The sequence below is a fragment of the Physella acuta genome, unplaced genomic scaffold (genome assembly GCF_028476545.2).
Source record: "Physella acuta isolate Inbredline_101_S28 unplaced genomic scaffold, ASM2847654v3 ptg001628l, whole genome shotgun sequence".
Classification (NCBI taxonomy): domain Eukaryota; kingdom Metazoa; phylum Mollusca; class Gastropoda; family Physidae; genus Physella; species Physella acuta.
In genome coordinates, this window is record NW_026733142.1 from 131,859 (window position 1) to 158,983 (window position 27,125).

Genomic DNA, 27,125 nt, shown 5'->3' on the forward strand with positions numbered 1-27,125 from the left:
TATAGAAAATATACACTTATATTCTCTGTTGGAGAAAAAAGTCTGGAGGAAACACTACCCTCCCCCTCCCCCCCCCCCCCCCCCCCACCACCACCACCCCTTTTTCCTCCTATATCGGTTCAGTCATTCAGTGTAATTTACGAATTTAGGATTTTAAAATGGGTTTTTTTTTTCAATTTTTTTTTAATTTAACTTAAATTGTTTCCCAAGTTATTTTTTTTGTACATAGTTATAAAACATCAATGCATCTTATCTTGGCCCAAATGTGGTACACTTTTTAATATTAAAATTACATAGTGATTTGCAGTAAATTTTTTTTTTAACAAGTATACTTAAAATTTTTGTATGAAAGGCTGAAGTGTGACATTTCCTGATGGGGGTGGAAGTGGAGCGGTGGGGGAAATCAACCAAAAGAGTGTGAGTGAGCTTGGAAATAATAGGACTTTTAAATTACCGGTTTCTTTATTATTTGGATTCTACCATTTTTTTTTTTTACTATTTAAAACAGTGAATAAAGACATGTTTTGATGAAACAAAGCAATATATAGACTTTTGTAAAGGAAAGGAATAAAAAAAAGGTTTGTAAAAAAGTACTTTTATTTTCAAATCATAAGGGAGACAAATATAAAATAGCAAACACCCGCAACATTTAACTATCAGCATTGCACATACTGTAGAGAAAAACAATTGGCTCCATAGGCAAAAACTTGTACAGCAGTTGAAGAGGAAAAAACTGGGGACAATAATTATAATAACATTTGGATTCTTTATAAGAAAAATTTGAAAAGGATCTTGGAAGAAAAGCACAATGTAACAAATAGGATAGATCATAAAATAGTGAATGTTAAAAAATATAATAGGTGAGATACATCAGTTGTGAAGGAATTAAGATATGTTATAAATTATGTGAAACAAACCCTCAACTTCGTTTACAGCAAAACATTTTTTTTTACTTAATATCAAATTATTCACTTTTTACACTAATATGAATATTTGTTAAAATTTGTCAATAAATAAAAACATTTGATGCAATAAAACTATTAAAACAAAAAAAATGTTATTATCTGGGCTATGTTAAAAGATTCTTTAAAATTATTATAAATAATAAATGCTACATTGTTTTAACATAACTGAAAAATTGAAATATTTCAAAGTCTAGGTATCAAAAACACATCTGTATACTAAAATGAAGAACTTTCAATTTTATAGAAGAAAAAAAATTATATTTATACACACATTTTTCTTCGCTAGGTTTATTAATAAGTTTCAAACATTTATTTTTTACAAAGCAAAATAAATAGTTAACGCTGTTTTATGATATGTTCAAAGTTGTACCCTAAAATATATTAAAATAAAAAGGGTGACATGTTGACAGAGGCATATAAAGTATCAGTGTAAATGTTTAGAACAATAACATGAAATGTATATTAAATTACTTGTATCTGAGCAATTAGAAATTGTAACTACCATATGATCATGTAAAACAACATTAAATGAAATATGGAGGTGTTGATATCACAATAGCGCATAAAGTTTGTAAGTTTTAATATACTATTATTATGTGTTGTATAGTTAATACTGAAGAATATTATTTATATATTACTCTTACAAAAAGACACAAATATACACACCAAAAGTATGTGAGTTATTCTGTGTGATAAGAATCCGATTTAAATTATTTCATACTAAAATTGATAAGTTTAGCCTGATAGAATAAATACATTATATCTTTAAAAATAAACTGATATGTTGGATAATAATACAATTACAAGATTAAAATAGTTTTTCATAACAAATTTTAACCTTTTCTAAAACATCAATGTTATATAACAGGTTCGTCAAAACTAACATTCAACTTTCAAAATTGTTTAATAGATGGTTATAGATAGCTATATTTTTTTAAATATATAAAAAAAAATTTACATTTTTTTTCAAATACAATGGAAGTGGGTTTTTTTTCTTCAATTTATTCACAGTAAAGCAAGGAAGACAGAAGGATCAGTGATGCATATAGTTAATGTGCTACCATTGTTCAATTAGCTGAATGCATAAAGTGTAGGTAACTTTGGCAGTTTGAGTTCAGCAACAAAACCAGAGCATTCATGAAATCAATATGAAAATATAAGCCGTTGTGGAAAGAATTCTACATCAGATATAATCAAGGCAAATTAAAATAGTTGCAATAAATTATGATAAAGAAAAACATTCAGAAGAAAGTATATAAAGACTTTACATTAGGCATTTTATCAATCAACAATAAAATGCTGCCATTTTAAAACTTAAAAAAAAAAAAGTTTTTCCTTTTTTTTTTAACTTTACAAACCTTTCAAATTTTTTTTCACATTACTCTAGTATCAGGAAAATCTTAAATTACAGAAGAATTTTTACAAAGTAACATCATAAAAGGTAAAAAAGAAAAAAAGGATTCAACACAGACTAGAGGTAAAAATGGTCCCCGAAACTATATAAAGAAGAAATGTCCATTGAATTCCTAAACAATGGTCTGATAAAACTAGAGATGGTAGGAGTGTCAACTGAATTCCTTCACCATTATCACTCTGACAAGAAACAACAGAAATGTCAATTGAATTCCTTCAAATACATCTCATGCTGTTCCTGTGGTATCCCTTTGCCTAACAGAGTCTCTTACAACCTCAATAGTTTTGTATGGGTCAATGTTCACATTGGTGGCCTAGAGAAGAAAAGGCTTTATAAATTGTGAGATTTTGCACCATACAAAGTAGAAACACATATACAAATTTATAATGTGAAAAAGTTTAAGAATTAACTGCCTAAATAATAAAACCAAACAATGACAAATATACAAGGTATACAAAGAAAACATGTTATTTTGAGCTTATTTTATTATAAATTAGATATGCATACACATATACAAAGTAGACTCCTTTCCCCCTTTACCCCCCCCCCCCCCCCAATAGATTTTACAAATACAATTTTCAACTTGGGGATGGTCAAGATTTGAATAAACAGGTTTTTTACAAATTAAAAATATTAATTAAAATCTCACCAAATACAACTCAAGAGAGCTCATGTCAGCACGGATATCAGTGATGTAGCCTCTGGTAATCACTCGAGCATAAGCAGGTAGTCTCCCTTCTCTGGTATTCTTTTAAAGTAAAAAAAAACAAATAAAAACATCAATGACTTTTAGAATCTATCATATTATTTATCACCAAATCAGTTTCATAAGCAACCTTTACAATTAATCAATAACATTAATTACTACAGATCATTACAATCAATCAATAACATTAATTACTACAGATCATAAATTTATATATATAAATGTATAATAATATGCATATTATAATATATATTTTTTTTGTAAAAAAGCTAATATTTTAAGAAAAGAAACTTAATGTTTGATTTAAAATAATACAATAACACATGATATGAACATAAAAGCCTTCATAAACTTACCAGAGCAGGTAAACCTATCCCCAGAGAAAAACACATTTTATGTAAGTCATCAATAAAACCTGTGGAAAAAAAACAGGGCAGAAATGTAAAATTGTATTCCTAATTTAAAAACAGCATATGATAATTTAAAACTCTTAAAATAGGAAACAAATATGGATTTTAATTTTAAAAAGTTTCAAGAAAGAATTCACTCACCCCTCAAGACAAAAAATAATAATGTATAAAAGTCAGTATCAGGATTCTCTGATATCACAACAACTTCATGATCTTTTTTGGGGACCTGTTAAAAAAAAAATTCATACCATATATCACAGCTCATTAAAGTAGAATAGTATTAATAATTTCAAAGAATATGAGTAATTTCAAACTAACCAAATGAAAATATTTTCCTTACCAAACTGGCAAAGGCCACAGCACTTCCATATTTGACTGTTAGATTTAAAGCTGTGTAAATGTCGACTAGATCAGAAAAATAGTTGCTTTTGTGTATACTGTAGTACTCTTGTGCCCCTCTTCTCCATGTTTCCTGCACACCTGCATTAAAAAAATATAAACTGAGTGAGCACCTTGTTGGTAATCTCAAATAAAAATGGCTATGTTAGTTCACAAATTGACATTTTACACAAAAATTCCATTTACAAAAGGCTGTAGTTAGAAACAGCTCAATAGATAACTTGAACATGCACCTTAAAACATATGCTAAAATAAACTTTAAATACACTTAACCATTAACTTTCCACAGTATGCATCCCATACTCTTAAAAATAATACATTTGTTTCATAAAAATTTGGCTAACAAATTAAAATTAGTAAATGGACATATTGTAGAAGTGTCTAAACTTCTTATTTTGGCTCAGCAATAAAGATGGCTATCTAGAAATTTTACAAATTTGTATAGTATTTCTTTCTATCTCGCAATTATTTTACCAATCCTCATTCATTTTATTACATAAAAAATATATTTAAATATGCCTGAAAAAAAAATCAAAACATATTTAACACTCTATATATTAGAAATGACTAAATTGCTATTGATCTGATTAATTTGTTGGATATTTGTTTAGACAAAAATAATTGAAGTTGACTGCCCCAAATGACTTGTTTTAGATTTTATTTTATATTTTTAGTTTTATAGTGTAGACCTACATTTATTGAATGTATTGTAATATAGTTGTTGGAAAAATATTTATTTCAAAGTTAAAAAAAAAATAATTTTTATATCTAATTCAATTTAAAGAAGGTAAATATTTTTTAAATTCTTCACATATTCATGAATAATCACAATCTTTACAAATTACAGTGAGAATTTAAAGGTGGTGTTTTGGAAGGATGATCAGGAAGTTAAAAACAAATTATCAAGAAGCTCTAGATATCAAACTTGAGTTTAACCAGTCATTTTAATGTATTCATTTCAGAAATTTAATGTTGATAAGGGGCTGTTCTGGTGTTTCAATAACAAAAGAAAAAGTTGATATGTTCAGATCATTATATTATTACCATGATGCCTTTCAAAGTCCAAGACCACATGCAGGTGCGGATGGACCTGGCTGGCGCCACACTTAGGCAGGACGTCCCAGATGACACCAGGAAAACGAGCCTTTGAATAATTATGATTGGCTTTGGCAATCCTGTAAACAAGGAGAAGAAAATCTGGTCAACCAAAAATTATTTAGTCCATGTTATCTTCTGATCAATTTCTTTATCCATTCTCAATTTCTGCAAAAAAGTTAGATAAAATTACTAAACTATTTTTAGTTTGTTAAATTATAATAGATAATATTAAGAGAATCTAAGCCAACTTAGTTCGAATTGAAAACATAAAAATCATTATTGTAGTTTAATTTTTTGTCAGACAAATGTTTGCTTTAAATGTTAAGAGTCAAAACCTTGCCCGGTTTACTTTGCAGTGAGAATTTCTAATATTGCGTTGATTATCTACAGTATGTTGACTAGTTGAAACAAATTTAACAATGCTGAATTTGCTGTAAAAATTTTAAAATGTGTGTAATATCTACCATGTATTGACTAGCTCAAACAGATCTAAAAACTCCTCCAGATTCCAGTGGATGGGGTCATGCTTCTTCAAGGCCAAGATAGCATGCAGCGTATCTACTTTAAATATATTGGAGGCAGAAAAGGCATGTTTAGACTCCACTCGACCAAACGTATGCTCTGCTGTAAAACTGAGGACAAAGATAATTTTTGAACCTAGAACCTTTTAGAAGCAGAATTTTAATTAAAAAATATAGTCATGATTTATACTAATAAATTATTTTTCCTTTTAAAACTGTCAATGTAAATAAATTATCTTAAAAGCTAACTTGTTTTTAACCTGTAACTTCATTTTTAAAATTATCAAGCACAATATAACGATCATCCAAAGCTTAGTAAAAACATGTGACAAATGTAACACTTACTCTTTAAACTTACAAAAATCACATGACTCTGCTGACTCTTTTAGCATGGTATTAAAGCTGAAACAAACAGTAACATTGCTCAATTAAAATTCCACTACAATATTATACTTAAATATTTGATTCTAAAAAATGAAATAAGGATGTAGAATAATTTTTAATTTAAACAAGTAGTTTTACAGCACACCATAGCTCTTATGCTCATGTTGTTTAAATAACAACAGCACAATACTAAAGAGAACAAACAGAAAATAAAATACATACTAGCTTTCCTCTGATTCTTTAGGGGGTGAGACTGGCCTTTTATCTCTCAATGGATTGAAAATTGTGTGCTCATGTGTGAACTCGCTGATAATATGGATCACATCCTAAATGTAGACAACAGAATTTGAAATGAACTCGTACAAATCTATCCTTACCTGTAGAAACTTTTGTTTTAAAATATACTATTTATATAAATATAAAGGCCTATAAATAATTTTTTTTAAAAAAAGTAGTAAAAATACTCAAGCATTTATATCAATGTGTACCTGATTATAAACTTCATTAAACAGCTCCTCATTATTTGCTAGCCAACCTTTAACCTTAGGTTTGAATGGTTCAGGGATAGACAACTGTGCTTTTCTGGCAGTTATCGTGAAAATGGAAGCAAATTTATCATACAAGGCCCTGAGGAAATTAAAAAACAGAATGAAACCAGAGTACTCTAAAACATACCTGTAAATAATGTTACACAAGAAACTTTTATCTGGATTTAGGTGACAAGATGACATGATGAGTGTGTAAATCTCTATACATCCTATACCAGAGTAGCTCATGTTTTGGTAAGTACAGAAATATATATTAAACTCTAGTTAGTATTCACCTACTGGCAGTATCTGTTCTTTGATTTGGCCCATTGCTTTTTTATGTCCACTAGACCTGTTATACTGTATTCAGCATTACTAACACACATGGATTTGAAAAATACCTGAAAAAATAAATATTTTATTTAATATGGCGTACATTTTTAATTTTTCTGGAATTGCAGGTTGCATTCTGTCCATTATAAATTGATTTTTACTCTTTACAAATTTTCTGAAAATAATTTTAGTCTTCTTGAAACTAACTTGCTAATTTAAAATATTTTACTTTTTCAGAAATTAGTTAATTTTAAACTTAAAATCTTGACAAATAAAAAACAACACTTTAAAGAAACTCTTGAAGGAACTCTTGACAATTAGCTTTACTGCACTCTCATTATACCTCATTCTTCTAAATATTTATTTCCGATAAGAAAACAAATTATTTATAAAACACACTCAAGAACTAAGGCAAATTTATTTTTGTTACCATTATCCTAGCTACTTAAATTTTTAACTTTCCAAACAATGTCCCTTTCAATATATTATATATTGGACTACACTAAGTTTAAAATATACAATACACCGACAATATAAAAAATTAAACATTGTAACTATTTTAAACTGGAGTAACATAAATGTAGAAGAAATAATGTTTTAGTCAAGACTCACACTATCTACTGGAGAATTCTTTTTAAAATCTGGCCAAACTGAGTAAGAATGTTGTTCTTGGATTTCAAATTTCTGAGAGAAGATGGTTACATTGCTCAACTTCAGTGCTGACATCAGGTAAAAGACAACTAGCGAGAGGGCCACTATCACAATTAAGATCCATTGCTTTTTCCACTTGATTATGGGAGCCATGATGCATTTCATTAGCGCACCTCCTTTGTCTACATCAGGATAAGACAGGGAATGCTCTTTTGCTGACAACATGGTGATTTCTTTCTAGAATACACAGGTGAATAAAAAAGTAAATTAGTATACTAAATCTTACTACTGTTGTTTGGGCTAAAAAAGATATTTTATGATGCCCGCTTTAAATTATTTTAACATTAAAATTTTCAAGCTTTCTGTTAATGTGCCTATAGTGTCACATTACACAAATGAGATTTTTCAAGTAATTTAAGCAATGTTTAATAACTAATTAAGCTACTAAAAGAAATACGAAAAGACAGGTTTTGCGTCAGTATACACACACTAACACAGTAATACAATGTGTTGCTTCTATCAGCATAATTTGGCATAACTGCCCTTTGATTCATTCCTCTACAAGATTTTGTTCAACTCTTACCCTTGCCAACATAGCGGCATGAAATGAGGTTTGTAAATGCTGAAATCGTGATCCAGATCCAGGTCTGAGTTAAATGCACTACAATGCTGTGTATTATAATAATTATATATTCTATGTAGGCTTCTGGTAATTTTGTTTGGGTAAATTTCAGCAATTGTTTAATATATGATGAGAGCTTGAGTGATGATTAGTAAAAGGGTTCTTCAGAGCACCTCTCCTACCCACCATATTTGTAGGCCTAAAAGTGTTTTTTAGGTTAAGCTTTATAACCCTAAACATCAGCTATTGGAATATAAAGGTTTGGCAGCATGATACATACATGTTTCACCAGTTAGGTTTAGATCTAGGCCTAGAAAATTACATTAGGCCTGGCCTAGTCAGTTCTATGGTGTGACCAAATGTACTAATAATAGCCTACCAATTTTTTTTTACTTTGTTAAGGATTATAAGGATTACTACAATCAATAGGCCCTATAATGACATACACATATAGGCCCTACTCATATAGACTACTAGTCTTAAAAATAAAAGTAGCCTACTAGATCTACTTATTTACTAAATCATTTAGTAGGCATGATGATACTTATTAGGCCTACTTATTATATTAATAATTAGGCCATATAGGCCTACTATTTTATATTATAGTATAATTATAGGCCTTGATACTTATTAGGCCTACTTATTATATTAATAATTAGGCCATATAGGCCTACTATTTTATATTATAGTATAATTATAGGCCTTGATAGAGTAGGCCTAGTACTAGTAGGCCTAGACTCTATATAATATATTAATATATAATATATAGTATTAAGTATATTAATCTGAGTAGGCCTATAGATCTATATTAATATTAATTTTAATATTAATAATCTAGTGTAGTAGGCTTAGGCCTTAGGGCTTAGGCTTAGGGCATTAGGCCTAATATAAATATTTACTAATTTAGATCTAGATCTAGATCTAGATATAGAATGTGAGTAGATTTCTAGATCTACTAGATCTATTTAATATTTAACATTTAGTGTATACTAATAATACATTTTAATTTTAGGCTTACAAAATTATTATTTTTTTAGAATCCTTCCGAAGTAAGTTGAAGTTCCAACTGAACCAGAGTTAAGCGCAAGCGAGTTTATATATAGATCTATTTAAATCTATTATAGACCTCTATAAGCGTTTGATCCTCTGAATTTGCACATAGACTAGATTCTAAATAATATAGATAAATCTATTTAGATTGAAATATAATCAATATATCAGATCAATCATGATGTGTAGTACTGTAGTTTAAGTAGATTTTAAATGTTAGAATGCCATGTAGGCATAGTATAGATCTAGATTTACGTTTCGTTTCTATGGTTGGCAGTCGATAGGCTACGCAAGCTAATCGAATGATAGAATATTTTTAAGAGTTGCCCCCCTTGGTAAAATGCGAGTGGTCTGTGTTTGGGTGGATAAAAATGGGAAAGGGGGGGGTGTTAAATGTTATATCTTAACCAGTAGACCCAGTGGCCTGTGGGTATATGTCGTGGAGCAATCATCGCCTTTTTTTAATGTTGATGCCGTGGGGCTATTTCACTACATCAGCTTGTCTTGCTTTTTGTCGGTTTTAAAAATAGACTGCGGGCCTACGTAGAGCTAAAACGTCTCAACCGCCGTAATTTTTTTAACAGCCTTCGTATCTATTAAATGTAATTACCAGTAGAGTCCATGGTTGGCTGACTTTGTACAATCAGACCCAGCTTTTATTAAAATGTCAACTGCCGGACGAAGTGTAGCGTAACTGGTTCTACGTAATTCTAATCAGATTACTTGTAATTCTGAAACAAAAGGTTTAAAAATATTATCCATTTTATTGTATTTAGTATTTCGGCACACAGAGTAAGCCGACAAAGAAAAATAAATTAGAAACACACAAACATATATGCCTACACGTTGATAATAATTTATACCTGTCTCTTTTTAGTTAGTTGACAAAATACAGAATCATTTCCTTAATTAAACTAACATCTATTATTATAGCAGTGAATATGCTATTTATATGGCAGGCCCTATGTTCCATAAGGAGCAAAGAGGACTAAGTAAAGCCAAATACGCTATTTAATTCGGGGCCCTAATCGACGTTGCACATAAGCCCCGTTCGCCCTGAAGTCGTCTGAACGAAATGTCGGGCTATTGAGCCAAGGCTTTTGGTTTTTCTTTACAAAGAATTTTTCCGAAGACAGCGAGAAAGACATAAGAGAAAGAAAACCCTTCCTCAACCAGGGGTTACATGAAAACGATTGACAACGATTTTTGAGCTCCCTAATCGGTCTTCCCCCCTCCCTCCCCCCCCCCCCCCCCACCCCCGCATTGCGGGGTCTGGCGGTATAGTAGTTTTACCCTGTATTCAATCCTTGTTAAGTCTAAGCGCTATTTGTGTTAAAAAAAAATTAAAATGCTGTGTCAGTTCGAATAGCCCCACCGGTTCTTGACCCTGTTTTTTCAATCCACAGAAGATACTTCAGTGCTAAGTACCGTAATCAATAATAGGCTAGCCCACATTTAATCGGGAATTTACATGCTCGTGTTTTCGTTAAGATTATCTTCTAGTACGATTTTCGTTAAGACTATCTCGTAGAAAGATTTTAATAGGACACGATAACTGCCTTCATACAGGTCTGCTTTGGGATTACTAGTTCTCGAGAGGGAAATATACAAAAATACTTTTAGCTAGTTTTATAGCCTACAAAGTAAAAAATATTTGAACCCATGTCCATAACTAGTCCACACCAGGTTATACAAAAGGTTTTGACGGCGCTGATTATTCGGTACAGTATTCTAACCCAGGGGTCGGCAACCTTTTGAAGCGGAAGAGCCAAAAGTTACAATTTTCAAAATTTCCCTGGTTTTAAAGAGCCACTAACATGTTTTTATTTCAAATATTTTATTTTTTATTAAGATTATTAGTATTTGTTCAAGGAGCTGGAGAGCCGCATCTTGATATCCAAAGAGCCGCATGCGGCTCGCGAGCCGCAAGTTGCCGACCCCTGTTCTAACCTTTCAGACCAGGAGACGGTCCCATAGGCCAGATTAACTTAGTCGATAGCGATAATCTGTTTCTATGACCTCGACATATTAAAGGGATGGTGTGTAATTCAGTTTAGGGTTGCCCTTAAATGCTGCCACACTATTTTAGAACGTTTTTTTTTTCATTCGTATGTGAAATATCTCTTTAACACACTTTCAGGCATCTGTACGTAAAGTTCCCTTTCGAATCTGCAGGTCCATAGGGCAAGTGAAGTAGAGTTCATCTGTTTCTACGACCTCGGCATAAGAAGGGATATTGTGGACAGCACTACGCGCAGCCGCCTTTGTTAGATACCCATTAGAGCTGGGTGGACTCGGGGATGTTCTATCGACTATAACCCAGAATCAGTAGCGTAGCGAGGGGGGACACATGTCACCGGGCACCGACCTTAGCGGGCGCCAAAATGGGTTGGAAAAATAAATTGAAAGGTTGAGGGGTGTATAAATCGAAAGTTTGAGGGGGGGGGGGGTGCAAATCGAAATCTCGAGGGGGGGTGCAAATCGAAAGTTTGAGGGGGCGGGGTGCAAATCGAAAGTTTGAGGGGGGGGGGGGTGCAAATCGAAAATTTGAGGGGGGTGCAAATCGAAATCTCGAGGGGGGTGCAAATCGAAAGTTTGAGGGGAGGTGCAAATCGAAATCTCGAGGGGGGGTGCAAATCGAAAAGTTTGTCCCCGGGCGCCGGGAAGGGTCGCTACGCTTCTGCCCAGAATCGAACTCGAGACTTACGGGTTAGCAGTCGTATGCTCTTATATTATTCAAGTGTGCTTTACTATTTGGTGTGCATTAAAAGGTGTGTTATTTGTCAATTTACTAGCAGTCAGTTTATCAACAATAAGCGAGTCCCACTATAGGCGTACAAAAACCGGTTCGACTTTTGTGCTGTGTGATAAAACATGCACACACTGAAATAGCAGCATACGCCACACGTTGATCTACCTACGCTACACCCAAGTCTATAATTACACGTAGGTATGTGAACACGCCCCTTCAATAAACTTGCTACACCTGACTGTGAAGTGACTCAGTTCAATGGGTTCACATTCTATTTGTGTGACATGGGCGGGAACCATGGCCTTAGGGGAGATCAATGCGACAACTATATATATATATATATATATATATATATATATATATATATATATATATATATATATATATATATATATATATATATATATATATATATATATATATATATATATATATATATATATATATATATCTTTAATCTCAAATGTATTTCAGCTCTAGTTAACAGATCGTTGAATCACCATTAAATTTTAATTACACATTTGCATTATCAGGTTATTAGACGTTTTGTATTATGTATAAGCAAACCTTCTTAAATAAATGAAAGTAAATGTAAGAAAGAAGTATTACTATTGTAAATCCATATCCATCCTCACAAGCCGATGATGAAAACAATGTAATACAAAAGGGAGATCCCACGAGTTTGACATCATTGTTGATGTTTGTGTGTGTTGGGATAGGGGGGGGGTATAGTTTCTTCTTGGCATCCCCCGGAGAAAAAAGTCTGGAAGAAACACTGTGGGGGGGGGGGGGGGAGAGATTGTGATTGTTAATAAGCGAAACGATACAGGCCAACACGACATACTGTGTATTGTGATGTACTTTATTCCGTCTAGGTAAAACTGAGCGGGGTTAGACACACCACCACCACACGTGTGTGCTAGTCAGCGCCTGAGACTACATAAAGCAGAGAGCCACTTCACCGGTTGCCACGTACCCGGTGTGTAAACAAAACACGACAGCCTGTTCGACGAGGCTGTAAAGCTACACACGTAATAAAAGCACACAGCACATTTGAAAGAAGGAAAAATAAAACAAAACCTCTCACTAACAACGCTACACATATAAACGACACCTCCCTCCACCCCTCAGCGCTAACCTACTCCCCTCCCACCTGTCCTCATTTATAATAGTGATCTCTTGCCAACGTCAAAGTGCTATCGATGTATGCTGTCGCATTTTTTAATCAAATAAGAACAAAGGTAAATAAACAGAAATGACTGAAACAATTGTAACCATACACATATAACATTCGTATAGCTAGTATTACCAAACGAGAAATGAAGGCTATCCCATAGATTATATTTTTAAAAATGCTCTTTGATTTTCGTTGTAATTCGGAGTCATATATTTAAAAACAAATACCTCTCCCTTCTACCTATACCCTATATAAACCGGATGTCCCATCCCATAATACATGCTTAGCTTTAAGCTATAATTAAGCTACATCAATTCACAGAAGCCGCCTTACCTAGCAATGACCTCTCGCAGACTACCTGTGAGCACATCCAGGTCGGCAGTTAAAACAGTGGCAGGCACGGTCAGTGAATCAGTTTCAAACGTGGACTGATTGATTGGGATCAATAGCCCCAAACGACCAGGTTAGAAACGTGCGTGCCACTGAGAAAAGTTTAGATGGGAACTACGTAATCGAACTAGCGCCGACTGCATGGAATGAAAGGAAGGCATAGGTCATCAATAACGTAAGCCGCCCTACAGGCATAATCGATGATTATTCAGAGATCGATATTCAGATATTACGAAACACGTGGGCCTACTTTTGTAGGACTACGAAACACAGACATTTTAAAATTGGAATTTGTCAATGCATGGCGTGCTCATTTTTTTTTAAATTTTATTTATTTATTTATGTTGCTGCTTTTTAATTTGACGGTAAAACTAAAAAAAAATTCATAAAAAACGTTTTAATAACAAGCTTTTATGTAATGATGCACTAAAAAGTAGAAAATAAATTATAGACTACTATTTAAATAACTATAAAGAAAAGCGTGGGTCACTTTAGTATCTATTGGATACCTTTACTAATGTTAAGGAAGACACCCACGCTTTTCTTTATAGTTATTTAAATAGTAGTCTATAATTTATTTTCTACTTTTTAGTGCATCATTACATAAAAGCTTGTTATTAAAACGTTTTTTATGAATTTTTTTTCAGTACTTTACATGTTTTATCTACAATAGAGTTACATGACTAAAAACCACTGCGCGCCTACTGAACATCACGTTCAGTAGGCGCGCAATGGTTTTTGAACGCAGCCAATACGTGGTCGTGATGGCGCAGCTATTGATGACGCGTGTGGTGTGGTTGGCTAGACATGCCTACTAATTCGGTCCAAATTTTAATTAATTCATAAAAAATCAATTAGGCATCCAATTAAGTCAAATTTAGTTTCAGATTGCATTGTCTTCATGTCTTGACCCACGTGCCAACTGTGAATCGTGTCGGTCAAGTAGAACTGTCCGAATTTTCACTCCTGCGTTTCCGTCTAGACAGACTGTCGACAGACTGACGACAGAGGAAGTGAGTTAAATAAAAGCTTGTAAAAATAGAGTAAATGCCCATCGTGTGTCAAATATGTTTCAAAGTTAAAGATCGATATGACTCAATGAAAAAATATCGATGAGCCCCTAGGAGCAGTGTTGTGATAGTCCTATTCAAGTTTTCATTTGTTTTTCTTTTTCCAAAAAAAAAAATTGTTGGTATTTTAAAATTTCTTCATAAGAAGGCGTAAAATTGAAGCTTTGAAGGAGGAAAATTGCAAAAGTAGTTACTGTTATAGGTATGATTAAAGATAAAACCTAATTCGACATCTAAATAAATTAATCTATAGTCTACACTTTTTTTTAATTTAAAAAGAATTAATGTAGAATTCTCGTTAGTCGATCTCGTGTATTAGTTATTAGTTATTAATTAGTATTAATTAAGAAATAAATTAATGAACCAGTCATACAACTTCTTTCAGGTGTCTTTTCCGGGAGGTGGGGGGAGCAGTGGCGTAGCCAGGATCGTCTCAAGGGGGGGGTTCCAATTTTTACCCGGGGACAAACTTTCGATTTGCACCCCCCCCCTCAAACTTTCGATTTGCACCCCCCCCCCTCAAACTTTCGATTTGCACCCCCCCCCTCAAACTTTCGAATTGCACCCCCCTCAAACTTTCGATTTGCACCCCCCCTCATACTTTTTATATATATACCGAGGGGTCTATGGGGGGGGTTATGACCCCCCCTAACCCCCCCCCCCCTGCCTACGCCACTGGGGGGGAGAGTCCCGGAAGAAACATGTCTGATAGAAACACTGTAAATGCAAATCGTAATCATACGCAATCACAATAATTATTATAAAACTATAATGTATTTATTACACATTGAAAGCAACAAGCTTAATTAATTTAAGTGTAGCAGTATAACATCACGCACGAAGGAAGTAACTAGACTAATTACTAATTAGACAATCGTTAGCATTGTTATAATTTTAATTTACAAATAGATCTATGTGATATCTCCTTCGTAAAATGACACATTGCAACACTTACAACATATTTCCGCTACCGGTGATAAGTTGATCAAAAACTGTAACCGGCCCTTAGCGAGTGCTTGTGCTACACACGACGATCTAATTAATATTTTATGACACGAGAGCGCATGTTTCCAACATCATCGAACAAATGTTGGCCCAGCATATATTGATTGCAACGATCGGAATCAACCAGTACATTTATTTGTTAGAATTATTTTATTTTATTTGACTTCAGGGGGGACGTCACATCCCAAGAGAGCAGTGTAATGGGTATTGTGTGACAATGTATGACGACTGGGCAGGGTTGCAAACATTTCGGGAACTTTTTTTTTTAACTGAAATTTAGCAGTAATTTCGCTTTTTGAATGACTTGTTTCTATAGGGAAAACTGATTAATAAGTCAATAACTCGACCAATAGTTTATCCGGCGCTAAATAGGCCTACCAGTTCTTAAAGTTTCATATTGAAGGGGATTTATCTCAACACAATTAAGTATTACGTGTCAGCATTGTTTTACGCCATATGAAACTTTGGCTCCTACTTCCGCCTTTTTCTGAACTTGCTTCCATAGTCTTTGTCCACCCAAGAACAAACTACAAGGCAGACTGAGTTTTCTCTAGCTAACGACACATCTGCCAATTCGGAATATTTGGATTTAGCTCTCCTTCCGACCGCACATCCTAATTATTTTATAGCTTTCTTAAAGTAAACAATTCGTTTATTGAACTCCAACAATAGACACAACGCGACTGTGCAAACGTTAATAAAAGGCGTTCAGAGAGGGGTGACAGGTTCGTATAATTGAATTTGTCGAGTGTGGGTGCCTTAGATAACAGAAGACCCACCTGTTGATTGATATACAGTTTATAGAACTTGATTATTTAGTTTAGATTGTTGTTTAGTAGAATCAGACGATTTGCCAGCCAATTATTGATCTACGTAATGATTATGTTGTGTTGTTCGATAACAGGATAATGTATGAGTTTAGAGTAACTTTCGGGCCGGGGTGGGAGTGGGGTTTGATATTGCATTAGGTAAGGACAAGAGTCCTTGCAAGCAAAAGTTATATGGCCTATTAGTCATTTATCACCAACAGCCTAACACCCCTCTTTACGGAAGAGTCCATTGTCGGGCGCCGATATAAAAAAAATATAACTTATCGAATCCATTGGTGGGATTGTTTTAGTGCAACGAGTTCGTACTTGAATGGAGGAGAGGGGTGAGAAAGTAGCACGAACTTTGACCTTAATACTAGCCACAGTATGCCAAGCAGGGCCAAGCATATCACGGAAGATAGCAGTGTCATACTTTAGTGAATGTCACGTCCGATTGTACTCCTGTAGCCTATACTTTTACGTAGCTGTTTTATTTCTTAGAATAGTTGTTGCCCTTTTGTAACAAGCAAGGGAAGAAACTGTGAAACATCGTGTTGGATGTGGCCAGTAGTAAAATTAAAATATCGAAAGAGGAAGTTTCCAAATAAAAGGCAACCACTAATGCCAAAATACGTTTGTAATGTTTAGACCACACAGGTTTAATACAGCTAAGGGGTATTTTTTTTTAAATAAGTATTTATTAACAAAACGAAATGAATAGTTTTCAATAAAAGGTGGTTAAAACTTATGACGTAATATTTCAGCCTACCCCCCGCCCCCAACCACAGTTCAGTTGTTTTATGTAGCATATATTGCTTTTTACAATATTAATTACGTTTGGTCAAGGTGTATTGATGAATTTATATTACAATTTACGTGGGAATAAATATTTTTTTAAATGTGAAGTAACTGCTGATAGTAATATTTAATCATTAAGAAAATCACTTTTAAAAAAATGCTAGGCCTGTTGTGCAACATCCCCCCCCCATTCCCCCACCCCTACTCATAACACATCGTCTCTAAAACTCAAACCCCTTATTTTTTTTAAACCATTAAAAAATTATCATTATATCATATGTGAAAAAAAAAATTAATTTTACCAAAATGGGTATCAACCTTTCTGTTTATTATCCCAAAGAATCCAATTCCTGTTCATGAACATAAAAAAAAAAACAACCTAAAGTGAAAACCTGTGCGACACAATTTGAAACTATTCACACACAAAAAGTAAACAATTTAAACACAGAAATGTGAAACATCGAAGAATGTACGGTATAATCCAACGTATTCTAGACCTATGTCTATCTGCGGCGAGCGTGGCTAGGGGTCCACTACGCTAGACCAACTTATCAATGTAAGATAACAAGCCACCGCCTAACTCGTCACCAATCATCCCCTTCCCCCAATGCAATACAGTACAGCGCATATAGATCTACATGTATAGCTGTCCCATTGTCTAAGTTTGTTCGATTATGGTTATTTAGGTTGCGGGGTTTTTTTTTTCAACAGTGAAATTAGGATCTGTTTAAACACGTAACTTTAGTGTGGCAATTCACTATCGTACAGAGATAAAAAAAAAAAATTATGTCGGTATTGCTGTGATGATTGGGGTTTGGAAATACGGCCGTAGCTAAGATAAAGTTCAGCGACACATTTTGACATGGGGTTAGTGTAATATCAATATCCAGGGTTAGAACAAGACATAGGATAGGTCCACCGTTATGATTGCGAGACTTTGGAAAACTTTGGAATTAAAAACAAAGTTTTGGTGCACAAAAGTGGCGCTCTTATACGCGAGGCCTAGATAGGGGAGGGCAGGTGGGGCGGCCACCAAGGGCGCCGACCTCCAAGACGGTGCCAAACAGGGGTTTTAAAAAAATAAAAAGCTCATTTTGAGCTGCATTTTTTAATTATACACAGTTATTTGAGTTAAGAAATAGACTGCTATTTGACTTTACTAACTTATTTAACTGTTTTCTACCTCAATTGTGTGACACTGAAATAAAAACTGTTAAGGAATGTTACCTGTTAAAAAGTGTATCCGACATTTTCAAATTGGGGATAGTAGGGGGCGCTTTTAAAATATTAAATAACTATATAGAAATGGATGGGGTGCAAAGTTGATAGTTCGCCATGGGCGACAGAATGGGTCGCCGTGTCTCTGCCTAAGTACCGGTTGCTGATGAATAAAAAACGAAGACACCGCCTATTTATAAAACGTGCTCTTGAACATAACTGAGCTGCAGCCTTCAAGCTGACTTAGTGTAGAGTAGGTCTTAGACACGACACCAGAAAGTTTGGTTTGGGGGAGCGTTTTGTTTGTCGTGTAGGCAAAAGTGGTGGGACGAGACAGGTGGTCGGTGGACTCTAGTGGACGGTTGTATGAAGGTGGATTGTGGTGGATGGCGGGGGAAGGTGATCGTAGGTGGATTCTGGTGGACGGTGGAATGCAATGGACGGTGGATTGCAATGGACGGTGGATTGCAATGGACGGTGGATTGCAATGGACGGTGGATTGCAATTGACGGTGGATTGCAATTGACGGTGGATTGCGGTAGACAGTGATATGTAGAAGTTAGATTGTGACGGACGGTAAAAGGTGGTGTGCAGTAAACGGTGAATTGCAATGGACGGTGGGTTGTAATGGACGGTGGTTTGCGATGGACGGTGGATTGTGGTGGACGGTGGATTATGGTTTTAGCAGAGTTGGCTGTCATTTCATCTTGACCAAGTCTAATTGGTATTAAACATTGCAACATTACGGCTTGCCACAACATTAGAGCGCTAAAGATTTGCATACAGATGTTTGATTTGGTGTTTACGTAGAACACACGGCTGCCAACCCGAAAGTCTCGAGTTCGGATCATGTCCGCATGACGTTTTGAGTCCACTCAGCTCTAATGAGTACCTGGGTCGCGTTAGAGAAAGTAAAGGCGGCTAGGCATAATTATCCCTTCGTATGCAGATTTTACAATAACAGATGAACTCTACTTCATCTGAACTCTACTTCATCTGTCCCATGTACAGCCAGGTTCGAAAGGATAACTTTAAAAAAAATACTTCAGCTATTTAAGTTGAAAGATAAGGCTAAAAGTAAAATCATTCAAGTTAAAGCGCTCCTTTTAAAAAAAAATACAGCTCTCTTTTGAAGATTGAAGTTTCTTCATTATAAAAAGCAACGGATTAAACGGAGGATTGAGTAAATGCCCCATTAATGTACAGGGACTTTTGAAGTCCCAATTTTAAGTATACTTTAGTCCACCTCTTTACACAGACCCAGAGGGGTAGCGAGGGGGGCGGGGGATGCGAACCGCACCGGGTGACACTATTTAGGGGGCCGACACAAGGCAAAAATAGCAAACTATATATCTGTGTACAGTTTAAAGCTATCACCGGGTGGAAGGGGGGGGGGGTGACGCCAACTAAACGTTGCAAAATTTGCCCGAGGAAAAAGGTTTTCTTGAGCATTGTAATAACTGACACGCCAAGCCACGTCTGGGGTGGGGTTGGGGGGGGGGGGGGGGCGACATCAAATTTAATAATGTATTACAAATACTATGATTTTTCCCACTTGAATTAATAATTGTAGAGTTAGGGCCCTAAATGATTTCTCTTACGATGGGGGATGGTCGCTTTTTCGGTAACGTGAATAAATATATAAATATTGGGGGGGGGGGGGGGGATAAGACTGATAGTTCGCCCCAGGCGCCGAAATGGGTCGCTACCAGTGTTTCTTCTAGACTTGTTTCTCCGGGAGGGGGGGGGGGGGCACTTGAAATTTTCCGGGGGGGGGGGGCGGACTAAAATTTCCGGGAGGGGGGGGGCGGACACTGTATATATTTTCTATATATACTTTTCGTTGGGGGGTGGAGGGGGGGGCGATAGACTTTCTTCGTGGAAAGAGATGCCTGGAAGAAACACTGGTCGCTACGCCTCTGGATACATGTGATATTTAAAGCCAAAGTTTTTACCAAGCACACCCATTTGAATAAACCAATATTCAATGATGATGTTCAACCCCTGCTGCTTCTAATGGAGTTCAAATGTGTGCGTGCAACAGCTGTGTAGTTGACGTTGTCATAGACACAACGAATGGTTAAACTGCCCTTCCCAGCCCAACTACCGCTACGTTGTAAAGAATTGAACGGAAATTCAGTCTTTAATAGTGCCTCCATTGAATACATTTAAAATTATTTTTAAAAAAGAAAAAAAAAAAGGGGGGGGGGTAGGGGGGGTTATGCTTTGATTTTAACAACACTTTAAAGCATGGGTTCCCAAACTGGGTGTCGCGACCCCCTAAGGGCCGCGAAGGGTTTTCTGGGGGGGGGGGGGGGGTCGACAACTGGTAGACTAAACCCTAGCAATGAAAAAACAAAAGGGTACATATTTAGAAGACTATCTGAAATTCGGCTTTAATTAACATCACAATGGACATGGAATAAAAAAAAATAAACAATGCGTACTGTGCTAAGTTTTTCTTAGAAAATTGTATTTTAGTGTTTATCCATTTCCTCACTAATTTCGACTTTTTAATTCTATGGGGGTCGCGGGTCAATTACTTTTTATAAAAGGTGGTCGCCACTCGAAAAAGTTTGGGAACCACTGCTTTAAAGGGCAGCGCTTATTTTACAGTTTCCCGATAGCCACGCCTTTTCTGTCTGGCATGTATAAACGTCGCTAACTTTAAAAAAATAAAACCTTGTAAGCCTTTCAACAGATACAAAATACAAACTACATACCTGATATAAAGTAACAAAAATAAAAGTAAAGAGTACTCTTTAGATCTAGCGATCCATTGGGAAGCGAAGTATAGTTCATAATTAACCCTCATCTTTTTTTATTTACTCCCTGACATAATAAATACTGATAACTCCCTATACTAACTAACTATAACGATGCGATTCTTCTTTACAAAATACAATTAAAATCAATTAAACGCTCCCTAAAGGGCCTGAGTCTGTATAACGTCTCTGTAGACCACCTACCTCTGAAGGTTACCTGGCTCATTTTTAGGGAAAGTGATATGCCAAGGTCACCAAAACTGCTAAACTCTACTTCACCTGCCCCATGGTTCGTAAGGTTTGAACTGGTACCCACTTAAACCCTCGGTGCAAATAATTGTGGGGCGGGGGGCGGACACTGGTAAAAGTATGTTTTCTATATTAATTCCAATTTGTTCGGGGGGGGGGGGCGTAGTCTATCTTCGGGAGGGCAGATACCCCCACCCCCGAAGAGATGCCTGGAAGAAACTCTGTACAAGAATCACATTATTTGTATGTATACCAATCACATAACATTTACATAGCAATCATATAATATGACACAAATTACACAATCATATTATAGTAGTAGTACATTTTAACATTTACGCCGTTCCCAACATTTACATAAATTATTTAAATAATCGAATTTTACAAACCCTTAGCCTTAACTACTGCCTTAATATCCGGTTGCTCTTATGACTGTAACAGCATGTATTACAACAACATAGCACTGCCCCACATACACCCCACACCCCGGGCTATACACCCTTACCTCTATCTCCGGTAAGCCCGGAACACCAAGCCCCAAGCCCCCACAACCCCTCCCCTCTCACCATAAGCATAAAACAAAGCACACGCCTTTCCTTACCTACAATCAAAAGAGATAATGTAGATCTGTGTATTGGGTCGTGTATGGGAATAATCAAACAATAAAACAGATGTAGACCATGTAGACGTATGTAACACATTAACACAACTCACTGTTCACTGTCTGTATACAACCGTCCAATTGTGTCAATGGACACCAGCGAGTTGACGAGATTCCTTCCGTAATATTGTTGACATGGAATAAAAATGTGCTTTTTTAGATTTAGGACCATAAAACTAATAAAAGATAAAATTTTATTAAAAACTTAAGCCTAAAATTAATTCAGAAATGTAATATTTTTAGAATCAATGCTATACAAGTTGCAGATCCAGAGAACTTGAAAATAATTTGTTGAGTTTAAGGCTACATTTCTATTTATTTTCATCAAGCCTAAGTTATAACCCGATGTTTCACTTTCGTAAGACAAACATTGATTGGCTGTAAAGGAACTCCGTGATCGATTTCTGACAGCCCCACTTTATAGTTATTTTGTTTACAAAACTTTGCAGATCAAATTTTTAAATAACTATGCAAATTTAAACACCATGACCTATTGTTTCTATTTTTAGCTTACAATGTGTACAATAAAATTTATGTCGGCCATTGTTTATGTCGCCATTACACGTGAAAACCAAATTGTTTTTTCTTTTTTTTAAATTTTTATTTAGTTACCGAAAATATTAAAAACATCAAATACATCCAATCTTTAGTAAAGTCCGAAAAAAACCAGACAGATAGGATTTTATAACCATATTAATTGTAACTACGCCGTGCAAGATTTTTAAATGAATTTATACACCTCTCAAATACCTTTGAGACTTTTCTCGCTGGTGTCCATTAATCTCGCGCCTGTATCATTTAGCAGACGACAACGCATTGCAATGGAGGGCAAATTACGTCGAAGCTATAATTAGACCTATACTCTGTGCTGACTTTAACTCTAAACCCGGTCCGGTTATTTTTCATAACCCGTTCCTTAAAGGCCTAAACCCTGACCCCAGTCCAAAACTGATAAGAGCGGTACCAACGGGGAAAAAACTGCGCTTTGATAATAAAGCTCTGTTGACTATCTTAACTTAAAATTTTGAAGTCGGACTAGATCTAGATCTACTCATTTAATAATAAATTATTAAGTCTTGGATATTTATATTTAATTTACTGCTAGTTTAAAATAATAAGTGATTACTTCTAAAAAATTAAAACATAACATGGACTAATACAGAACATTCATGTGCTACTGACATAGGTCCTACCTTATGAAAAGTTTATTAATCCTCACTGAACCGAATCCACAAACACACCATCACCTGCTCCATCGTTTCTAGCCTAGTGTGTGCTTAACTAACTGAACTCTGCTCACATAAACTCGCGTTTTTTTTCTCTTCCTTTTTTTTTCCTATTCGTACATCTGACCTATTTAGAACTCTAAAAAAAAGTCAAGTTTAGTAACTCTAACGCCGTAGCTTGCCCTAAATATTAAAGGTACTGCAGGAGTTACGGGACATGTCGTCCGCGCGAGCTTTGATAATAGAAACACATGAGATAGCTTAGCGAATGAGTCATTCATCTTTATTATCCTAGAATTTAAAAAAAAAAAAATATTTATTATTTGTTTTCTCTAACCTTTGCCATGTACAAACAAAAAGTAAAACATGGAAGAAATAAATAGCAGGTAGATAACGAATTAAAATAGGAAGGTAGAAGAGTATTACTATCATCACACTTTAAAATAAGGTTCGTCTTTAGTGTAATTGGTTAGGAGAGGAAAGGGGGGGGGGGGGGGATTAACACGCGTGACGTCACTCTCTTGGGTTGGGGGGGGGGGGGGCGAACATTTATGTCAATATGGGACGAAAGGGAGGCGAGGACGTCAGAAAATGTGACGTCACTTTTTTAAGTTTTTTAACAATTAATTATTTAAACTTATTTATAGCAGTTTTCCCCCTCATTTTCCAAGTCTTTATACATATTGTAATAAAACCTGATCTGTAAATGCATTGAGCCAGCTGTATAAATATGTTCATAGAAATTTGTTTCATAATAAGTTAAATGAAAATTGGGGGCGGAGGGGGGATGAGATACTAAAGTGTGACGTTATTTTAACGTGAGAGTCCGAGTTTTTTGTGTGACGATGGGGAGTGGGGGGGGGGGGGCAGGGGTGGATAAAAGTAACGTGACATAGTTATGAATGACCCATATGTAACCCGACATGAAACCATGCAAGTTGAGATGAAAAGGGGGGGGGGTCTGATCTCTGATATAGAGCCACACAGGTAAGGAAGAGGGATTGTCACGTGGGTGATGAGTGTGGACAGGACTAGTTCGTGGTCAGGGTCTGTGTGGTCACGTCACGTAAAGGGGTTCTTGTGATCACGTTATGGATATTCTGTGTGTGATTACGTCAGGTTAGTGTTTCTTCGAGACTTTTTTCTCCGGGGGGGGGGGGGGGGGGACTTGAACTTTTCGGGGAGGGGGGACGCTGTTAAAAGAATATATTCTCTATATAAATTCCGTTTCGTTCGGGGGGGGGGGGGGGTAGACTTTCTTCGTGGAGGGGAGGGGGGCAAGAGATGCCTGGTAAGTAGTATAGTAGGTCGTGTTTGGGTCGTAAGAGGAGGAGGAGGCGAGGGGGAGGAGGAGGAGGAGGAGGAGGAGTGATTGATTATTTTGACCGTTATTGATTGATTTTTGCCCACCTGTTGCATATTTTGACCGTTATTGATTGATTCTCGACCACCTGTTGCATATTTTGACCGTTATTGATTGATTCTCGACCACCTGTTGCTTTTTGTCCCTGTTTTTTGACCAACTATTGATTTTTTTTAGCCCGTTGTTGATTGTTCATTAAACAACTGTTGATTATTTTGACTAGTAGGTTATTGTTTTGATCGGTATGTTGACCACTTGACCACTTGTTGACCAAAACGATTATCATAGAGGAGGAGGAGGTTATTGTTTTGATCAATTGATCGATATATTGACCAGTTGACCAACTGACCACTTGAGCTATTGTTTTATTAATGGTTAAATAATAATGTTATACATTTTGTTGACCAGTGGACCAACTGACCAGTAGTTGACCAGATGATCAGTTTATCGGTTGTTGACCAGTTGCCCATTTGTTGGTTGTTTTTATTGACCTGGACGACAGTCCGGCTTTTAACAGTATATCGTAAAATAGTATTTCACCACCCTCCAGTGAGGGTGTGGGTGGGGGTGACGCGGGTGAAACCCGGGGGCGGGTGGGGGAGGTGGTAGCAGGTGGTACCCCTTCCCTTTGTGTGTTGCAATCTCATTCTCCCTTTGTCTGAAGTCTGTGTGACCATGTCCTTTTGTGTGCCGCTACTCGCGTCATACTCAAAGGCAGGTGCCGTACCCCATTGTCTAATCCAACTCACGCGCCTTTACTATCGATTTTTTTTAAAAGTCATGTTTAAACATGTTGACCGTATAAAATCTTTGTTGAATAGGCCTGGTGGATGTCGAATTCTACTCGTCTTAATATAAAGAGATACATCACGTGCCAACACCCGAGGCGGTTATTGCCCCCTTCCTGGTTTCTACTTGGTTGTTGTGTTTATGGCTGGCGTTTATTTACACACACACACACACACACACACACACACACAACTTACACACAACTTATATCACAACAAAAGACTTCTTATATTTTATGAATTTATTTCAACTTTCTCCAAGTCATCAAACGCTTTTAAAATATCATATCTCAGGGCGAGTAAACGTTCAAAGGCTATACGAGAGAGATTTATTCCAGAATTATTAGGAAATTTAAGATCTGTACCATCCATAAGATCTCTAAGATTTAAAGTGTTTGTGTTCATGAATTGACTAACGATAGCTACTTTATAACCACTGTCATTCGTCGTTCGTATTTCCGTCACTTTATTTCTACTTCTGGCCACAAGTATCCAATCTTCACGAGACATCTTGAAAGCGCGGAAATAAACGTTTATAATTAGTCCCAATAAGTGCAAGTGTTAAACGTGATATAAGTCGATCGTTAATATATTGTCGAGCCGGTGACGGTGAAAAAGGGTGGAGAATAAGTTTTAGGCTAGCTCCACGAACTTTCTTCAAAACAAAATAAACAGCGTATAACCCGCAGCTGTTGGTTACAATGTCTTGCAAAACTCTTGAATTGTAAACGAATGGTCTGTTTGAATTATTTTTTATAAAAGCCAAAATGGCGGGTTCACGCGGTGGTAATCCAAAACTATCGAAATAAGTAAATTGCGATAGACCATTGAAAAAAGACCAACCCAGTGGCTGCCTTCATCATTGGACGAATCTAAATTTATAATGAACGCCGCTTGCTTCGTTCTATCGATACGAGTAGGTAGTTGATCGCACGCTACAACACCAAAGAGATTTGTGCGTTGTACAAATAAATCTGCGGCCAGTATACTTTGTAGTTCTCTTGTGTTCATTTTCGTCTATAGGACGCTTTAGGCGGTGTAATCTGTCAACACTTGTCTCGTTTTTGAAATTTCTAACACCGAATCTAGTTCAGCATACGCAATAACTTGAATCGGTTCAGTTGTAACTTGTGAAAATTTAAGTTCAATAGAAACAGGTCCAGATTTAGCCAATTCAAATTGTTCACCATCCAAAAGACTGGGGCTTAAATCAAAAGCAAACAAGGTATAGCCGTTCTTAAAGTGTTTATAGTCTATCCCATTCCCAGCATCTTTTCCAACCATACCCAGAGAGAGGTTACTATTGAAAAATGCTCTAATGGCTTGATTCCTATCAAAGTCCATGACCAGTGGTTTTCCCGATAACGATCGTCCATCAACGCTTACATTTAAATATGTCAAGTGAAAATGTTGAAAATTGAAGGGGTTTTTCGTGTAACTACCATTAAAGGTTGTAGAGGCGACTAGACCGAGGACTAATCGGGTGGGTGTTTGACTCATATACAAATTGTCTTGATTGTGACTTAACATTCCTTTCGGTATAGCAAAGGTCTTTATAACAACGCGTTTAAAAGGGTATTTTGCATTCATTCTCGTTAAAGCCTTTTCATGCGCGATAGAAATCGCCGGGTTAAGTCTGGCCTTTCTAACCACCAATGTTGCGTGCGTTATCATCGCTTTATACCCCTTGTTTTGGTCTGCTGTCAAGAGAGTGAAACTGTCTTTTGCGGGTGTAAGTTTAATTTTAATGTCAACCCCATTCAGCATATAGCGA

General features: G+C 35.8%; 1 protein-coding gene across 5 annotated transcripts; it reads right to left on the reverse strand.

Annotated features, from left to right (window-relative positions):
* Positions 1-590: 590 nt before the first annotated feature.
* Positions 591-23,382, reverse strand: LOC131929443 (uncharacterized). Of its 5 annotated transcripts, none has more exons than XM_059285652.1 (14): positions 23,168-23,382; positions 9,691-9,811; positions 7,370-7,645; positions 6,725-6,825; positions 6,386-6,524; positions 6,120-6,223; positions 5,859-5,915; positions 5,457-5,624; positions 4,939-5,069; positions 3,836-3,975; positions 3,637-3,721; positions 3,442-3,500; positions 3,029-3,127; positions 591-2,692 (listed from the first exon to the last, which is right to left on the reverse strand). In XM_059285652.1, exons 3-14 carry the CDS (start codon positions 7,631-7,633, stop codon positions 2,606-2,608), a joined length of 1,434 nt encoding a protein of 477 aa, XP_059141635.1. In that variant the 5' UTR covers positions 7,634-7,645; positions 9,691-9,811; positions 23,168-23,382; the 3' UTR covers positions 591-2,605. The 5 variants fall into 5 exon arrangements, 4 of the variants coding, with proteins under 4 accessions (XP_059141635.1, XP_059141636.1, XP_059141638.1 ...); XM_059285653.1 differs by lacking the exon at positions 23,168-23,382 and adding an exon at positions 17,384-17,478; XM_059285655.1 differs by lacking the exon at positions 23,168-23,382 and adding an exon at positions 13,343-13,456.
* Between the last annotated feature and the right edge of the window lie 3,743 nt (positions 23,383-27,125).

Bases quoted from the DNA above. Each gene is read 5' to 3' on its own strand.
- LOC131929443 (XM_059285652.1), bottom strand. From the start codon at position 7,633: ATGTTGTCAGCAAAAGAGCATTCCCTGTCTTATCCTGATGTAGACAAA. The intron at 3,976-4,938 runs GTAATAATATAA...TTTTTAATGCAG, and splicing joins GGACTTTGAAAGGCATCATG to GTGTGCAGGAAACATGGAGA. The intron at 2,693-3,028 runs GTGAGATTTTAA...TTTCTTCTCTAG, and splicing joins GCTCTCTTGAGTTGTATTTG to GCCACCAATGTGAACATTGA.